The sequence below is a fragment of the Emys orbicularis genome, chromosome 4 (genome assembly GCF_028017835.1).
Source record: "Emys orbicularis isolate rEmyOrb1 chromosome 4, rEmyOrb1.hap1, whole genome shotgun sequence".
Taxonomy (NCBI): Eukaryota; Metazoa; Chordata; order Testudines; family Emydidae; genus Emys; species Emys orbicularis.
The window spans coordinates 7,294,926-7,314,326 of record NC_088686.1 but is presented as its reverse complement, the minus strand read 5'-3'; the positions used below and the strand labels follow the sequence as shown (position 1 = coordinate 7,314,326).

At 41.0% G+C, this 19,401-nt stretch overlaps 1 protein-coding gene across 1 annotated transcript in view; it reads left to right on the top strand.

The window, feature by feature from the left end:
• SOS2 (SOS Ras/Rho guanine nucleotide exchange factor 2) overlaps window positions 1–19,401 on the top strand; it is a 93,626-nt gene that overhangs the window by 10,659 nt on the left and 63,566 nt on the right. The window contains exons 2-5 of the mRNA XM_065402381.1: window positions 8,812–8,937; window positions 12,929–13,060; window positions 18,202–18,366; window positions 18,871–19,074. Of these exons, the coding sequence (XP_065258453.1) occupies window positions 8,812–8,937; window positions 12,929–13,060; window positions 18,202–18,366; window positions 18,871–19,074 (627 nt within the window). The remainder of the gene's footprint in view (window positions 1–8,811; window positions 8,938–12,928; window positions 13,061–18,201; window positions 18,367–18,870; window positions 19,075–19,401) is intronic.

The following is a 19,401-nucleotide window of genomic DNA, read 5'->3' as shown; positions in this document are numbered from 1 at the left end:
CATGTGGTTTGGACAGAGACATCCCTTAGGGGAGGATCTATTAATGGAGATTCTCTATGTCCTAGTAAAGAGAAGAGGATGGAAGATGATAAAATATGGGTAGGATCTGATGAGAAACAGTCAAATGAAAAAGTGTCCCATTCAATTACATCATGTAATGGCAGACAGCTAAAAAGTGACAAGTATTTAAAGTGCTTATATACAAATGCTGGAAGTCTAAATAATAAGATGGGTGAACTAGAGTGCCTTGTATTAAATGAGGATATGGATACAATAGGCATCACAGAAACTTGGTGGAATGAAGATAATCAATGGGACCCAGTAATATCAGGGTATAAAATATATCGGAAGGACAGAACAGGTTCTGCTAGTGGGGGAGTGGCACTATATGTGAAAGAAAGTGTAGAATCAAATGAAGTAAAAATCTTAAATGAACCAAACTGTACCATAGCATCTCTGTGGATAGTAATTCCTATGCTACGCAACTCCAGCTATGTGAATAACGTAGCTGGAGTTGATGTACCTTAGGTCGCATTACTGCGGGGTCTACACCGCAGGGGGTCGACGGGAGAAAATCTCCTGTCGACTTACCTTACTCTTCTCATTGGGGGTAGAGTACAGGGATCGACTGAAGAATGATCTGCAGTCGATTTGGCGGGTCTTTACTAGACCCACTAAATTGAACAGTGGATCGATCTCAGAGTGTCGATCCCTGCCGTAGTGTAGACCTGCCCTTTGTGATGCGTAGAACATGGAAAGTGATCAGAATACTTTAACTTGAAATTACCCATGAAATGTATTGCAAATAAATTTACAAGGAAGTTCTTAGCAAAGCTTCAGGTGTTGCACCATAACACTGTTTTTTCTGCACCCATAGTGAAAGTGTGAAGTCTCTGGACAGAGGTGTGGTAGGAAACACTAGGCTCTTGTAAATTAATGTGAAGATTGTCCCCTTTAAACTGTTATGTAAGTTTTCTACATTTCCTCTTTCCCACACTGGTATTAAGATATCTTTGCAAGTAGTTTTCTGCTTTGTTATTTATAACCTTCCTGAAATTGACTTTTTGGGGCATAAAAATCATTTCTATGCTGATTAATATTTACTATTTACTATTAATATCTACTAATATTTAATAAGGGATTAGTCTCTTAAAGTGTTTTTTCATCTGCCAGCTTTCATTGTGTTATTTAAGCTGTTGTGCTTTGTGTTAGTAATAGTTTATTTAACTCAAACTGTTGCTCAGATGGGCAAATAACGTCGTAATGAAAGCATAATTTTTTACTTGATTATTTTATCTTCAATCATTAAAATGAAACTAAGACTATACTTGGATTTGGGATATTTGCAAATGGTAGGAAGAAGTTAATTTGAATACTTGGCAGTGTGAGCACAAGAAATATTTCCTATTTGTTTTGTTAAAATACGCATATATGAATGTTAATTTCTGTAGAGAAGTGCCCCGTCAAATTTGTAGAGTTATAGTTATTGACGGTAAAACAAAAATGCCCCTTCACTTGATTCTTATATGACTTTTCTGCCATTTTCTGTCCTCTCTTCTCTTCTGTTTTGTCTTTCCTCCCCTCTTGATCCTTTTGCTCCTGTCACACTGTGTAATCCACATCACTAACCACAAACTTTTTTCACCTCCCCACATCTGATTCTTCTCCTCCTGAACCACTGAATGTCTCTGGAAAAAAGTCCCATAACCACACCAGCTTCCCTCACTACAGTGAATTCTCTTCCCTTCTTAGTTCTGCCATTTTCCTGTTGCCACAATACTGCTTCTTCACCCTCATTGAATCACTTTTCCACAACCTCCATTGCTCACTTGCAACCCTTGATTTTTTCAAAATAATCCTAACCCCCACTCCCTCCTACATCCTTATTCTTCACCTTGTAGGATCTTGCTGATTTCATAATGAAGATTGACAGGACCTGCAGTAATCTCCCTTCGTTCTTCAAAAACAAAAAGGAGTCCGGTGGCACCTTAAAGACTAACAGATTTATTTGGACATATGCTTTTGTGGGTAAAAAAACAATTTCTTCTTCCATCTTGAAGTGGGGTTTTTACCCACGAAAGCTTATGCCCAAATAAATCTGTTAGTCTTTAAGGTGCCATCGGACTCCTTGTTGTTTTTGTGGATACAGACTAACATGGCTACCCCCGATACTTGACACCCTCCTTTCTTGTCATTCTCGAGGTTTCTTACCATGTCACCTGCCATAGTGTCCCAAATTCCCTCCTGGCTTCTCTTTCTCCCACTCTCACCCTCTCCTTCATTCTCCTTAATCTCACATCTCTCTGTCTCCCTCTCTTCCTCATAGTACAAGTATGCTCTAGTCTCCCCCATTCTGGAAACGGTGTCCTTTGACCCCCCCACTGTGTGCCTGTTGTAACTACCACCCTAACTTCCTTTGTCTCCGGATACATCAAGTGAGCCTTTTACAGTCATTGTCTTGAGTTCTGCCCTTCTGGTCTGGCTTCCACCCTGGCTTCACCCTCCACTCCATTAATACCACATTCATCAAAATCACTAATGACCTCATCCTTGGCATAACTCAGAGCCTCTACTTCAGTGGGTCTCAAACTTTTTTACTGGCGACCCCTTTCACATCGCAAGCCTCTGAGTGCAACCCCCCCCTAATAAATTAAACATACTTTTAAATATATTTAACACCATTATAAATGCTGGAGGCAAGCAGGGTTTGGGGTGCAGGTTGACAACTCACGACCCCCCATGTAATGACCTCGTGACCCCCTGAGGGGTCCTGACACCCAGTTTGAGAACCCCTGTTCTACTTCATCCTTAGTCTCCTCACTCTCCCAGTAGTGTTTGACACTGTTTCCTTTCCAGCCACGCCACTCACTTCTTTGTTACCCTTCACTGCCTTCCCTTTCTTCGCTTCATCACGTTCAAATTTTTTGTGGTTGTATTTAAGGCAGTATGTAACTCTGCTTTCCCCTGCTTATCCACTATTGTTTCTTATTACATCCCCCCCGCCTCTGTGCCCTTTGCTCTATCAGTCGTCATAACCTCCAACCTGCTTTGTGTGCTTGTCTCATAACTCTCTGCCACCTTCCATACCTTATGCATGGAATGCCCTTTCTAAACTGGTTTGCAAAGCACTACTCTCATTTAAATCCCTTTTGAAGACCCACTTCTTCTTCAGCATCCATAAAAAAACTACCTGACTACTTATTTATTTAATCTATTTTCTGAGTGAATTGTTCATTTATGTGTCAGGGAAGGGGTCAGATATTGGGAGGGAGGAGCTTGAATATACTGGATTTGGAGTTAAGGATTGCTGTTTGGGAAGCAGAGTGGGTTGAATGGTGACGGGAGGAACTTGCTATGTTTTTCTAAAAAGCAGTTAAGACATGTCTATCATCATGCTTACTCTGCTTGTATGTTTCTCTCCCTCCTATTTATTTTTAGATTGGAACCGGGTCTGTGCCTAGAACAATTAGGCACTACCATAGTTTACAAGACTTTATATAAATTCTTTTAACATTTCTGGAGGTTTACTTTTCTAGCCACTCTTAAGGTGCATGGCTTTTGTTGAGTGTCTTCTGGATCCTCTGTTTAATGGAATACAATCAGCTAAAAAAAATCACAGTTATGTTTGATTATTATATTTACAGATAACACCTAAGATTGCTATAACTGAAATAATTTGGTGGGTTGTTTTTTCTGTATCTTCAGTTTGCATCTGACAGAACGTTATGTTCATCATCATTTAATTGCAATAGGGCCCAAATCCTCAGTCAGGATCCAGGGTTACAAATGTATAGGGAAGCACATTGCCTGTCATATAGATCTTATGATCAGAGGCTCTGATCCCTCAAGCTGATAAGTTCAGGTGGGCCTCTGCGCTTATATGAAGCCAGTTGACTACAGTAGGATTTTGTGGGCACATAAAACGCTGTCCATGTGGATCCAGTTTGCAGGCTTGAGGCTTAATTTAAGATGTGGCATAAACAAGTGAGTATGAAAAACAATTGGAGGGCAGACAAGGGCAACGGTAATAAGATTATGTACATAGCCTATGTAACTGCACAGCTGTATGGTTCCAGAACTTTTATGTGCTTTTTTCCCTCCTCCTTTTTAAAAGAAACTATTTTTTGTTTTGTAAATGTGAATAGTGGGTATAAGTGCGCTTGGGACTGTGGCAGGGGAGAAGCCAGGAGAGATGTTGGTGAATGATGGATTACAAAACACGGGGCGGAAGGTGAGAGTGGGTAAAGGAAAAATGGCATGTGCATTAGGGAAAGAGGCATGGCACTGTTTGGGGAAATGAGTCCATGATATTAACAATGAAAGTCTTGGAGAACAGTCTGGGAGGAGGTGAATCCCAATGAGGAAGGAGTGGTCATCCTTGGTGCCCTAGTTCCTCCAGAGCTGCAATACCAGTAGTCTGGGGAGTCAGTTTCCTTAAACCCTACAGAGTCAGCTACCATTCATGCTACAGCTACACAGGATTTTATAACTAATTAGAACCATAATCAACCTAAGTGGTAACAAGTTATACAGCTTGGCTTGTATCCATATAGCAGATTTTCTGCCCTCACAGTGTTTGCATTCACACCTAGCACTCTGCCTAATTGTGTTTGTAGGAATGATTTCTGGGACTCTGTTCCATGGTGACTCAGAGTCTCTGCACCACGTTCTATGGATATTTAAAAAAAATCTCCACAGTGCAAAAATGTGGGATTATCTGCCTGAATGTGGTGTAGTTGTAGAGATTTGAAAAAGAGCTCTTGTGTGGCTCAAAAGCTTCTCTCTCACCAGCAGAAGTTGGTCCAATACAAGATATTATCTCACCCACCGTGTGTCTTGGATGTCTGCCTGCACAATTATGAGCTGAAGGAGGAGTAGACTTACTTATGGGGTACAGTTAGTATGGTTAAGGGTTCCTGTTCATGCAGCATAATACTTCTATGCATAGCTACTTGCAGGAATCAAACTGTGTCAGACTAGGCAGGTAAGAGGGTTGGCATACTGTTAAGATTCTCCTGTTAACTAACTGACCATATGTTTTGTGGATATTAACTGTGTTTTTAGCTAACCTTGTCTCAAGCCATTTAAAGACATTTAAAAATAAATTAAAAAAATGGTTGTATAGGCAGATCTGTTAATACATTTTTTTGCTGAAAAGCCCCTTACACATGTTAACAGGGGAGCAGCAACATAGTTAAATTTTGTGAAGGGACATTTTCTTTAAAAGGTGCTGGGTTAGAAACTGAATTTAAAAATTAGCATTGTCATGTTAAAAAAAAAATCAAGTTGACAATGTCTTTAACTCATTTATATACTTAACTCTCCAAATCTCCTTTTTGGTTGGCTATTAGGAGTGACCATTTTCCAGCTAAACTGGGCAACTGGTGCGTTGAGACTTGTTCGACCCTTGTTCAGTGAAAGACGATCACTAATATGGCAGCACCTGACTACTTTATTCCCCGCACCTCCCCAAGTGTAAGTTTAAATCACCTGGAGAGAGATACATTATGGGTTGGGAGGTAGAGTTTCCTGTACATTAAAGGGCACCATTATCTTTTTTTTTTTTTTTTCCTTATGAAGAGATGGGAAAACACACTCTAAAAAAAGAGAGAGAGCGCAAATGAATCTGCTTTAGAGCTCTGTTTCCTGGGTTTTAACATTTTGGTATCAGGCAGCTCAAGAGCTTCTTTTATTGGCAGGGATTTATTTATTTTTGACTTGTAAACAGTGCATGGAAATACTGACTAGTGTGGGCAAGAACTTACGCTGCTTGATCTAGTAAATATGTAACTTGAATATTTTAATCACTCTGCTTGCTCCCAAATTTATGAAGTCTGTTCTTGAAGTTAATCAACAAGCATTAAAGTAGCACTGCAAAATTTTAGTCATCCACTTATTTAGGGTGAGTAACTTCTTTGTGAAATAAGTAAAATACCATTCGTTTCTAAATTGTAATCAGTCACTATCGGGAAAAGGTGCGTGAGTAGAATTTCTGTGCCTGATCTGGTAAACTTTTATGACAATCTTGTAAGGCTGTAAAATTTAACAGAGGTGTTTTATTTAAATATTCTTCCATAAATCTGGCAGGGGTGTGAACTTTTTGCCATTGTACTAACCTGTTTGTGGTAGGCATTCTTTTCCCTTTGAAACAGGAAAATTACCGTATATCTCCAGTAGCTCAGGTGAACAGGGGGACGCAGTTTTCTGAAAAAGCAAATGATTGTTTGAATGCAAACAGAGAAGTGGGATATTTCAATCTAGCCCCCCAAGAAAATAAATTCATATTTTTGGCATTATTTCTTTATAAAACACGTGTGTTTGATATTGGATCTTTAGATAGCATTTTTTAGTTTGTTATAAACAATAAACTCTTAGAATCATAGAATATTAGGGTTGGAAGGGACCTCAGGAGGCCATCTAGTCCAACCCCCTGCTCAAAGCAGGACCAATCCCCAGACAGATTTTTACCCCAGTTCCCTAAATGGCCCCCTCAAGGATTGAACTCACAATCCTGGGTTTAGCAGGCCAATGCTCAAACCACTGAGCTATCCCTCCCCCTGTTGTTTTGTTTGTTTTTCTTTTTCTTTCTCACTACAGTGCTACTTTTTTTTTGTCCGTGATATGTTAGTTTTAGAAAGGGAGCCTTGTATCAAGTGGTTATGGACCATATCTTGCTAGACCTTGTTGTGATGTGAAATATATCTAGGCAGTGCAAACAAAATACAGGCTCATTTTATTAATCCAGGCTAAAAAAAAAATTATTTTCAATTCTTCTTTTACTCTTAGTAGTTGTTTCTTAAATTTTGTTGTTGTTTTTAGAGGCAATTGTTGCTTCTTGCTTCTATATTTAGGATTTAATTGGACACAATCCCAAAAGAGAAACCCAATTTGTCCCTAAACTTGATACCATCAGTTTCATCCTTGGAATAGGTGCACCATGATTTTCTCTGAGGTGACTTCTTTCCCAAGCATTTAGCAGCAGAAATGTTAGTGTCATTAAGAAGGAATTTTGAAGCTTTGCTTCATCTAGGCAGCTGCCCATTTCCTTGATTTACTTCTCCAGAGTAATCTTTGCGTGGTGGTGTGACCTATCAGGAAAAGTTAGGGATAAAATGTCTAAATCCATCTCTAAGCTCTATAGCAATCCTTTCCTAGCTAGTGCTTCCATGGGTGCAGTGAAAATCTTAACCAGAACCCTGGCAATCCATGGGACAGCCTGTAGGTAACTAGAGACGACTCCCTTGGAAAGGAAATACCTATGTGAAGCGGGTGCTGGACTCACTTAAATTTGCAAGTGATGCACTTTTGAGGAGGCATTAGAAGGGGAACGAAAGCTGTTCAAGAACACCCTATGAAAAAGAAAAGCATGGCCTTACAGCCCAAGAAAGAACTTCAGGCCAGGCTCACGGTATATCTGTTTTTTCATCCCTTCTCTTGGAAACAGTAAACTTCTGAGAAGGGAGTCATCCTGCACCAAGGATAGGCAGTAGAATAGCCATGCATACTAATCTCAACCTCCCCTCTGTGTGACTCAAGGGACCCTGCCTAGAAGGAAGGGACAAGACCCCCCTGCTTCTCTGATAACATCTGCTCAGAATTCTTATTCCAGGATGTAGCCAAGTGACTCACTACCTGATGCGCCACCTGTGATGATGTGGGTTTTTTTCTCTAGTCTAGCTGCCCTGGTCTGCTGGTGGATCCCTTTTGCCTTGTGACTCCCTCTCCTCCTTACTTTATCCCTGTTCTTGGCATCCTTTTGGGGGGCAGAGATAAGGTTGCACGGTGTGGGGAAGTGTCACTTCAAGTCATTTCCCAGTTATCCAACAGTGTTATCCATTATCAGATTTGTGTACCCAGTCCTTCTCCTTAATGACGAGACCTTTTTGTCTCATTACTATTTATATAGGTTTTGATATCACACTCATCACTGTAGTATCTGAGCCATAGGTGCCAACTCTGTGGATGCTCTGGGGCTGGAGTGCCCATGGGGAAAAGATGGTGTGTGCAGAGCACCCACCGGCATCCCCCCATCAACTCCTCCCCACCGCCTCCAGCGCCTATGACTATGCTAGGCAAAAGGTTGGGGTTAGCTACTCTCAATTTGTGCCTAATCTAGACAAGTGCAGTGACACTCGGTCATTTATTCTCTTGCTCATCCATGCACACTTCACACCAATCTCTTCTCCTCTCACAAATACACACTTCACATTTGTTTTTCTCACTAGCTGCTTCACCCCCACAGCTCTGACATATCTTGAGTCACCCAACCCATTCTCAAATCCACTCACCCCTGGCCTTTTCTCCAAGTAATTAATTCTGTTCCCTGTCAAATTCATCAGTTCTCTTTTCTCACCATCCCAGCTCCTCAGTTCTCTTTCTCCAGTCTATTAATTCTATCTCTGCCCCTCCCCCCCTCCCCAAACTAATCAGTACTGCTATTTTTAATGGAGGCCATTGCAGCTCTTCCTTCACTCATTCTGATGCTGAACCTGTGGTAGGATAAGGGGATCTTACCTCTACAGTGGCTTTCTCACTGTCCAGGCAGCTGTATCATCAGTCTGCTTTTGATTCACATTTTTAAAGTCTTCTTTGCAGCTATATTTAGTTTTATCATTAAATGAAAGCTTGATAATGGCTTGAGTTGATGCCATTATATGTACTACATAGGAAAGCTTCCTACTCACCCCATGTGCATGGGAATTTGCAAGACTATAAAATATGTAGTATTTTTAATCTGTTTTTGCTACCATATGCTCCTCCATACGTCCTTCAATACAGCTTCTGATTGAATACAATAATTCTGTTGTGCAGGTTCAGCAACAGGTTCATCCCAGTTTTTCAGCAAAAGAAGATTCCCTCTATTATATTGAAGAGTTGATACTTCAGCTGCTAAACAAACTATGCATTGCACAGCCACGGACTGTCCAAGATGTTGAGGTGAGAATGGCAAAGCTGTCTTAACTAATACTGGAAAACAGGTGCTTGCTTACAAAATGACTGTACTCAACTATTGTAAGTAATCTAATGTTAATTTATAACAAGGTAGAATATACATAGGGCATTTTTCTAAAAGATTAGTCAGTGTTCTGCTTTCAGAAATGGAGTTTAATATGAGCTGCAATTAGTTTCTGTTCAGAAGTCTCATAACTATCTTGTAATATTTAAAATATTAAATATTTAAAAATCTATTGTGTTTTTAACAAACACAGAAAAGCATAGCTAGCTGCAAATGTTTTGTATTGCTTTAGTTAAAATAGACCTTGAACTTTAGAATTAAAGCTTGGAGGGATTTAATCTTTCTTTTTAGTTTAATCCACAAAAGCAAAATGTAAACATTTTAATGTAATGAATTTAAACTGCCAATTTAGGTCCTGATCTTGCAACTGATAGTGAGTGGGCAGGTTGCTGTTAGTGTATGGAAATATGTTGAACTCCGTGAGGCTCTGTATTCTTGCAGCTGTCTGTCTATGGACTGTCAGTTACAGAATTGGGGCCTTAATGGGCTGCACTTTTTAATAGACACATCCAGAGTTATGTCGTAGTTTTAAATAGCTGCTATCTTTCACATTAGAAAAATTGACTTTCTTAAATAATAATAATAATAATAATAATAAAAAAAGAGCGGGGGGGGGGTGTTAAAAACCAGCCTGACTTGCTTTGTAGAATATTAGACAAATTATAGCTATGTGTGTAAGGCACTTTCAGTCCACTACAAGGTGATGGTCTCATCTAATATTCTACAGATTTGTTATGGAAATGAATCATTTGTGAGTACTTATAAAAATGTAAAACATGTTTATTTACAAAATTGATTGCCTGGAGGGTTTGAGGTTCTTATTGTGTGTAGTGGTTTTTAAATACATTACTTGACATTGAGTCAATTAATCAATTGACAATATTGGTTTATGATTGTTTTATATTGTTGTTGTACAAAGATTTGTATAAAGCTAAATAAACTTATTTTGTATATGTCTCTTAATAGCCCTTGTTATTTCTAGTTACCACCAATGGAGTCTGGATTTAAACTTTATATGTAGAGGTGAAAAGCTCTGTGTTCTATCTCCAGTCCCCAAGCTATCCAGTCCTCTAGAATATAGAGCAATGCTTTGCCAGGTCAGAGACTGTCACCTGCTCGCCAACCCTGTAATTTCTGTCTTCTAATACAACAAAAGGAATGCTAAAATAAGTTTGTGTGTGTGTATTAATTTCCTATTAGGTGAAATTATACTCCACTTGTATGAGCTAAAAATTTTAGGTATGTATTTTATTAAACAATTACACCAGTATTGATTTAAGTAAGAAACTTTATGCCTATAAGATTCCCAAGTCCTCACACATTGTTTCTTAGAGAAAAGAGAGATGCTAATCTTTTATAAAACTGCCAATACTTTATCTGAGCAAAGAGATATCTCAGCACATAAGATTTTAGCTATACACAGGATTTAGTTTTAGTTGTATCTTTTAAAAAATACTGTTTTTTTAGGTTGTGAAATAATAATATTGATAAAAGCACTTAGTAATGTAACCTACCTAGACTTGATTGTTTCATTAAAAATGAGGAAGTATGTTTAAAGAGTAACTGCAAGTTCCCAAGACCAGTGGTACACCTTGAAGGTCAACAGACTTAAACTCTGCCAGATGAATGTAGGAATGAGTCAAGGTCTATTTGTGGAGATCACTCTGCCACCAGACCCCTGAAGCGTAAATCTGGAGATTGTTTGCTGTACACCTCAGCTGTTCTCAGTTGTCATGGTAGAACACAAGGAGAGCAGTGATCTAAGAGCCTCTTCATGCAAATATCTACACATGCAAGTAGCTTCCACTGGAGTAAATGGACTATTTGCATGTAAAGTTAAGCATGTGCATAAGTGTAAACAGGAACAAGCGCAAGAACCCCAAACCATAAAGGGCTTAAAGATTAGAAACAACACTTTGAATTGTTTCCAACTATAAACAGGAAGCCAGTGCAGTCTTAAGCCCAAGTGTCACATGCACTCTGTGAGATGAACTGAGAAGTTCGTGGACAGCTATGTTCCACATTACCTCATTTTCTGGGGGACTTTCAGGTGCAGTCCCAAGTGAAGTTGATTGTGGTAATCCAGTGTAAAGGTCACAAAGCTGTGGATAACTGCGGCAAGGCTTGCATCCAAGAGGAAAGGTTGCAATCTGTTGACCTGGTATAGGATAACAAAAAGGACTGTTAGCCAGTATTGCCATATGGTCATTTAAAAGAACTTTGAATCTAGCAAGACCTACAGATTATACACCTTCCTGTCAAAACGTGGGCAAAAGCCATTTATTGAGGGGACACATCAACTCAGTCATCTCCTGGATGATTCCTGCAGCTAATGAGTAAAATCTCTGTCTTGTCTGAATTGAGCTTCAGCCATCTAGCCCTCATCTAGATGTCAGTCTTGACTAGACACTGGGAAAACTGTGCCATTCAGCTCTGGTGACCGTTATAAAGTAGAGTTGTATGGTGGCACCACAGCCCAAACCATGTGTCACATCTGATGTTGAGGGAGATGAGAATAGAACCTAGCAGCACCCCACATGAAGGCCCCTGCAGAAGAAGAGCAATTGCCCATGACTACCTTCTGGGCTCATGGAGAAAGGAACAGAGCTTTTCATCTGGGTTCACCTACTTCTATCACAGACTCTCAGTGACTGTGGGCAAGTTACATCTCCTCTCTGTGGTTTAAGGTAGTGGTGCCCAACTTTATTACACAGGAGGGCCACATAAACCTAAGCCAGAGGTCCCCAAACTGAGGGGAGCAGGGGAACATTTTGGGGGGGCATGGCGGAACCTGGGCCAGCCCCCATAGGGGCAGGGAGGGAGCACTTCTCACCTCTGCTCCTGCCCTGGCTTGCAGCTCCGCACCCAACCCCGGCCCTGCCCCCAGCCTCGGTCCCTGGCTGTGGCTCTGTTCCCAGCCCCACTCCCAGCTCCAGCCCCCTTACCCCACCTGCCCCCTCCCCACCCCCCTGCTCCCGGCCCTGGCTTGGGTGGGGGGGCATGGACAGGGATAAGGGGGTGCATGACCCTGAAAAGTTTGGGGATCGCTGACCTAAGCACAACCTCGTGTGGGCCAAACAGCTTCTACATACTTCCTTGTATAAACTAAAATGATGTAAACATGGTGACAAAAGGCGAATGAATCAGCCATTAGTATATTGTGTTGAAGCAGGCCGCGGGCCTTATGAAATGCTGTGGTGGGCCGTAGATTGGGCACCTCTTCTTTAGGGTATGTCTACACAACAACTAGACACCTGTGGCTGGCCTGTGCTAGCTGACTTGGGCTCATGGGGCCCATGCTGCGGGGCTGTTTCATTGCCGTATAGACTTCTGGGCTTGGACTGGAGGACCCCACAGGGTGGGAAGGTCCCAGAGCCCAGGCTGCAGCCCAGGCCTGAACATCGACGCCACAATGAAACAGCCCTGCAGCCTAAGCCCCGCGAGCCCGAATCGACTGGCATGGGCCAGCCAGGGGTTTTACTTTGCTTTGTAGACAGACCCTTAATTCCCCATCTGTAAAATGGGAACAATATCTTTTTATCTTTTCCATTTAGACCGAGAGCTCTTTAGTATCCTCTCTTACTGTGTTTGTACAGTGCTCAGTATGATTTCGGCCCCTGTCAGTTGGAACTTCTAAGTGCTGTCATAATGCAAATAACAAAGGGCAGGAAGGACTGTTTTGAGGTGAGATTTGAAAGGATGCTTGTTCTGTGGGGAGTAGAAGACTGTTTCAGCCTTAGAGGTGGGGCTGCATGAAAGGAGAAAAACCAAAGATTAAGAGACAGAGAGAGAAATGGAGCAGTTAGAAGCAAGGAAGTGATGGGGTACAAACATGAATAGGGAAATTAGGTGACTGATTGTTTTGTAAGCTTCTGTATGCTGACTGGTACTGCATTTCTTATGTTTGGGCAGGAGCGAGTTCAAAAGACATTTCCTCATCCAATTGACAAGTGGGCTATTGCTGATGCACAGTCTGCTATAGAGAAACGAAAACGAAGAAACCCTCTCCTACTACCTGTGGACAAGATACATCCCCTATTAAAGGTATTTTAGATAAGTCTAAGAGTTAATTTTTACTTTATGCTATGTTTTGCTTGTTTAGCATAGTACCTTTAAATATTTCTTTTTAATTTGTGTGTAAACTATCATAGAAAAGCCAAATCCAGATCAGTTTCTGATGTTGATTGGAAGAGTAAAACTAGCCATTTTAGTATACTGTATTTACGTAAATGTAGCACTAAACCAAACTTTTGAATCTCTCTTGTTGTAGACTTCATTTATTAAAGTGCAGTTCTACTCTGAAAAGTTAAGTACATAAAAAAATGGTGTCACCTTACCTCACATATCTGCTCCCTTTATGTATTCAGAGTTCTACCGGTCACCTTTAGTATCTGCATTTACTGCTTTTATTGGCACTGTCGAGCCAAAATAGCTAAGAGTGATAGAGCTGGATACTATTCCTTGTACATTAACAACAGAAATGTTCACTGAATTCCAATCAATTACATTTGTGCAGACCTGTTGGAGTCAAAAGGTGTCACTGAGGCTAGGTCTACACTACAGCGGGGGTCCGACCTAAGATACGCAACTTCAGCTACGTGAATACCGTAGCTGAAGTTGCGTATTTTAGGTCGGCTTACCTAGCGGTGAGGACGCGGGAAAGTCGACCGCTGCCGCGCTGCCGCCGACTCCGCTGCCGCCTCCTGCCGAGGTGGATTTCCGGAGTCGACGGCAGAGCGATCAGGGATCGATTTTACCGCGTCTTCACTAGACGCGGTAAGCCGATCCCCGATAAACCGATTGCTACCCGCCGGATCGGCGGGTAGTGAAGACAAAGCCTGAGGCATAATTGGACACCAGTAGGTTTTCCAAGGCAAAACAGAAGTCCTAATTTGAACTACAAAACATTTATTGGGGGGGGGAGAGGGTTTGAGAAGGAAAGTAGCCAAATTGACACTCAGATCCCAGGTTGAGTGTATAGAGCTGGCGGGTGAATTTTACTTTCAAGCTAAGCAAATTTGATATGGAAATCATTGAGTCACAAACATTTAACCCCCCAATGCTATTTGTAGTGTCATTTTTCTTAGGAGAACAGCATTTCCAACTTTCAGATCAGTGCAGCTGTAGCAATAGCTGAATTAAGTTCACTTCATTGCATGTGTAAATGGAAGAGGGTTAGATATCCCTTCCTCAGCCTTCCTCCCCATAGCCTTAGGAAAAGGAAAGTAAGTAGATATTCCTTTACTCATTCATACTTGTTCCATGTCACCAAGGGTCAATAAGTAACAAGGAAGTTCTAAATAAAGAGACCACAGAAACAGCGAGGAAATAAAAGGCTATTGCTTTTCGAACATTGTAGTTTATTGATGGCTTACATTGAATAATTTACAAGTATACTTTAGAAGGGAGCTATTAAAGATTAGCAAGTTTTGGGAAGCATTTCTGATCTGTACATATAATACGATATTATTTATACAGTGAAATGTAGCTGTAGTTAAGATATTTAGTAATTAGCCTTCTGAATAAGGGCCATATTTTTCTAGGTAAAGAAATAACGGTACTGCAACATTGACATGCATAGTCTTCAGTTTAGTAAGTTAGCTTCTTAAGGTCAGGGCAAACAATTTATTTTTTATTTTTTGTAATTTGTGTCAAAGTGCTCATTTGCTTTGAAGGGAACTAGGTTTGTTACACTTTCAGGGACACCTTACTGCTCAATTTCTAGAGTAGGTGTGGCTCTTAAAGTTACATCTCCTTTTCCCTTATTTAGAAATTTGTTAGAAATCTCTGCTTGGAAATATTATTTAAATACAAAATTATGTACCAGCATGTGAAGATGCGCTCTTTAAAAAACATGTGGTGACCTTCTTTTATATCACTGCAAATTACTTTAAAGGGTTTAAAAAAAAAATTAAAACTGTTGTGCTATAATATGTACAGTTCTAAGAAAGAATTAACTGTCTAAAGTTCTTATGGTTTGTCTAACACAGCATTTCTCAAATACCGCCACTGTGGCCACATATGGCCACCAGGGGCTTTTCTTGCGGCCACAGCCCCCGGGCAGTGATTGGGGTGGGGGTAAAGCAGTGGTCCCTCCCCCAGGGCCACCAGCAGGGGTTGGACCCTCCCCTCCCCCCGAGACACACATGCTGGAGGAACAGCAGCTACTGAGTTCCCCACCTTCCTGGGGACAGTAGGGTCGGGCTCTAGCCCTGGCATGGCAGGCAGCAGGCTCTGGCCTTGGAGCTCCAACCCCCGGCTGTGGGGCTCCCCTCCCTCCATCACCCCGGCCTCCGCCGGCCCATCATGCAGTTCCCCCCTATCGACCTCCCCATCCAAGGCTTAATTCGTCCCCGGGCTTGCCAGGACTGAGTAAGTCTACTGCTGTGAAAAGTGATATTTGTATGTTTGCTAATACACCTCTACCCCAATATAATGCAACCCGATATAACATGAATTCGGATATAATGCGGTAAAGCAGTGCTCCGGAGGGGGTGGGGTGGGGGCTACGCACTCCGGCGGACCATAGCAAGTTCCATATAACGTGGTTTCACCTATAACGCGGTAAGATTTTTTTGGCTCCCGAGGACAGCGTTATATTGGGGTAGAGGTGTATCACTTTTCACAGCACAGATTTACTAGCTAGCAAATCTTTTTTAAAAAGCAAACGAAACAACAACAAAAAAGACAAGAACTTTCAGAGCACCTTATTTGTGTTTCTATTCTGGTCCAGTAAAGAGTAGAGAGAACTGTACATTATTTTTATTATTGAGTCTTCAAAAGATTCAATAAATTACAATGATTTAGACATGTATATGTGCATATTTATTTATTTTTCCTAAAGTTAATTAAGAATTTTAGGAAAAATTGTCAGCGCGGCTACCAACAAGAATTGGTAGCCACAGTTTGAGGCCACCAAAAAAATTGTTGTGAGAACCCCTGGTCTAACATATCCTTACATCAAACATAATGGCAGGAAAAATTCTTGTTTGGCTTTCGCTTCTTAACTAGTAGTGCCACTGGTTAAATTTGAAGAAACCATGAAAGCCTGGAAGTTCAATTTCTTGGGCATACTGTTGATTTTTCAAGTGAGATTTTTTTAAAGCATAGGTTTATCCTGAATTAGTTTTACAATATCCACTGATTTTTCATCTTTAAGTCAAGGTTTATCCTTGTTGTCAGTAGCTACCGGTGTGGTGCTCTGCTCTTTTCGATGATAACAGTTGGCTGCGTGCGTGTTCCCTCTGTGCTGCCCCAGTTCTGCGCAGATAGCTGACACAGCAGACCCCGAGAGAACCCCCAAAGACCACAGACTTTAGTAAGGTACGAAGGAACCTGAGTCAGGTTTATTGTCAAACGAAGCACAGTAATAGTTTCCCGTAGACTCTACAAGACATACTACGAATTTGTGCCCCCTGGCAATGGACCGGCTCAGTCAGTGGTGGGACTTTCCGCTGCCCCCTAGGCCAGACAAAGATGTGCACTCCGGGACCTACTTTTATACAGTTACAGGACAGATTACTCATCCCTACTGACGTGTTGAAGTACAGCCCCTTGACTCATTGAGGGCTGTCTCCCTCTTTGACCATATCGGTTCAAACAAATCTATCCATTATGTTGTCCTTTTGACCCTGTCTTTAAGATGCACCTGCCTGTTCCTTGTTATCGCTGTGGAGTGTTCTGATGCTATCTTGGCACAAGTTCCTCTTATTAGCACTTACGTGTGGATGCACCTGCTTCTAGCAGCCCTCTTCTTGCCAACTTCTGTGAGTGGGGCCTGCCTCTGGCTCACAGCCCAACTTTTGCTTAGCAATGCCTGGAAGTACTTTGGTTCAGGCATCAGACTGGGCCTCTGACAGAAGAGTTTGTTTCAAGGCCTCATCTTACTACAATCCTGAATTAGTTTTACAATATCCACTGATTTTTCATCTTTAAGTCAATCTTTAAAAATGCAAAAGTTTCTCCCTATTAAGGTATTATGTGGGTCTGTTTCTCTCCATGATTCATATTTCCTTGGGATTGGGGGGGTTGCCCCGTTGCCCTTGGCGGCTTGGAGCTCCAGGGGCCGCCAGAGGCGCCACGGGTACCCTGTAGCTCCCTGCCCCTGCGAGCAGTGGGGGACCCTACAGCTTCCGCCCACCACAGGCTGAAGTCACGGAGGTTGCTGGAAGTCATGGATTCTGTGACTTCCGCGACCAAATCATAGCCTTACTCGTTACACCTGTAAAATCAGCTAGTGGGCAAATGTATAGGACCGTAGTAGCTGGTTTTAAATGATGCATCCCAAAATATATGATGGCATGATACAAGATTAATTATATTACTAAAATGCACAAGCCTATCTGTATTTAGTCATGATGGTCCTATCACAAATATGTATCAGGCAAAAGGTGTGGGGTGAAGTAAACCCTCAGCAGAATATGAAAAATATCATCCTGTTGTTTGAAATGTTTTCAAAAGTGGAACAATGTCTTCCCTGTTTTTCTCTTCTACTCCACTTTCTTTTCTCCCAAAGCTTAATTAACCCCTCATATTAATTTGAGTGTAAGTATGTGATTTCTTCAGTTGCACACATGTTTTGTCTGAACACGTCACTTAATTCCTATTTAAGGTTATATAAAATGGCCACACTGGGTCAGACCAATGGTCCGTCTAGCCCAGTAGCCTGTCTTTCGACAGTGGCCAAATGTTCCAGGATAATGGATGTGCTATCGCGAGGGGGCAAGAGCCTGCAAGAGATTAAAAGCATACCATTTTTAATTCTGTGAAAGGTGCGCACACATTTTGCATTAAAAATGTAAAAGGAAGAATCCTTTTTTTCCCCTCCATTTTCCATATGTAGGCTCTCATCCCTCAAGGACGTAGGCGTACTTAATTTTAAGCACATGAGTGGTCCCACTCAAGTCATTTAATTTTAACGGGATTTGAAAAGCCACGTTTCTGTAGCAGGCAAAGTGTGACAGTGGCGTGTTTCTAAGATCTTCCTTGGTGAATATTGTTGGCCACAGACTCCCGTTTTCTGTTCTGTGTTCTGGCTATTGCAGCTGTGTGTTAGCTGGTAACTCAAAGCAAAGATCCTTTTGGTAAAAATGCTAATATCTAACTTTTCAAATATATAGTGCTCAATGTCAGAATAACTTTCAGGCATGAGTATGATTTTACTGTGTTTTGTTTTTAATTTGCAGGAGGTTCTAGGCTATAAAGTAGATTATCATGTCTCTCTTTATATTGTGGCTGTTTTGGAATATATCTCAGCTGACATTTTGAAACTGGCTGGAAATTATGTTTTCAATATACGACACTTTGAAATCTCCCAGCAAGACATTAAAGTGTCTATGTGTGCTGATAAGGTAAGAAATAATTGATTTGCTATACTGATGTTTAAATGGCTTAACACTTCATTTAAAAACATTGTCCTTTAGTTCCCAACTGCATCATCCTGTTATGATTATCATTATTATAACTCCTCTTCGTAATGGTAGATTCTCCACTCTATGTGGTTTAGGAAAAAATAGTCTTTCTAGTTTCATCTTTATTAAATTGTTCAGAAACCTTTTTTGTTGAATTTCAGTTATCTTCATCATCAGGCAAAAGCTTTTGCAAGATGCCTTCTGTTCTTCTGAACCCATCTTTCGCAAATCCTAACTTGTTTTCCTGCTGCACTAAATTATAAAAAAACACAGCATTGGCAATTGATCCTGCCAAAGTTTCAACATTGCTACCTCGTGATTTTTATTACAGAAAGTGTTGTGTTAAATACAGTTCACTAGTTTTTGAACAAATTGAGACCATTGAGTTTGAATGAAGGATAGAAATCAGACTTGTATAAAAACTTGACTTTCACTCTTTGCTAGGTTTTGATGGATATGTTTGATCAGGATGTTATTGGTTTGGTTTCGCTGTGTGAAGATGAGCCCTCTTCTTCAGGTGAACTCAATTACTATGAGCTAGTGAGAACTGAAATTGCAGAAGAAAGACAATATCTACGGGAGTTGAATCTGATAATAAAAGTGTTTCGGGAAGCTTTCCTGTCTAACAGAAAGTTGTTCACACCTTACGTAAGTCCCTTTTTAATAGATTACTGTTTTAATGCTTAAATACTTGCATATCCATTTTCAACCGCAACTTCGCAAATTTACATTGGCTGTAGCAGAGTAGGTGAAATTTGGCTTGAAGTATCCTAGTGTATAACGGAAGTGGTGACTGGTGCCTGAAATAAGAGGGAGGGACTGCAGGTAGCAGTCTTAGATGAATATTCTCAGACCAAGGTTTAAAAAGCAAGGTTCCCTGTTAGATGCAAACAATAGTTATAGTGCCAGATGGTTATGTGGGTAGAAAATCTGATCCTTATGCAATTATGCACCTGCACTTTACCAGGCAAGCAG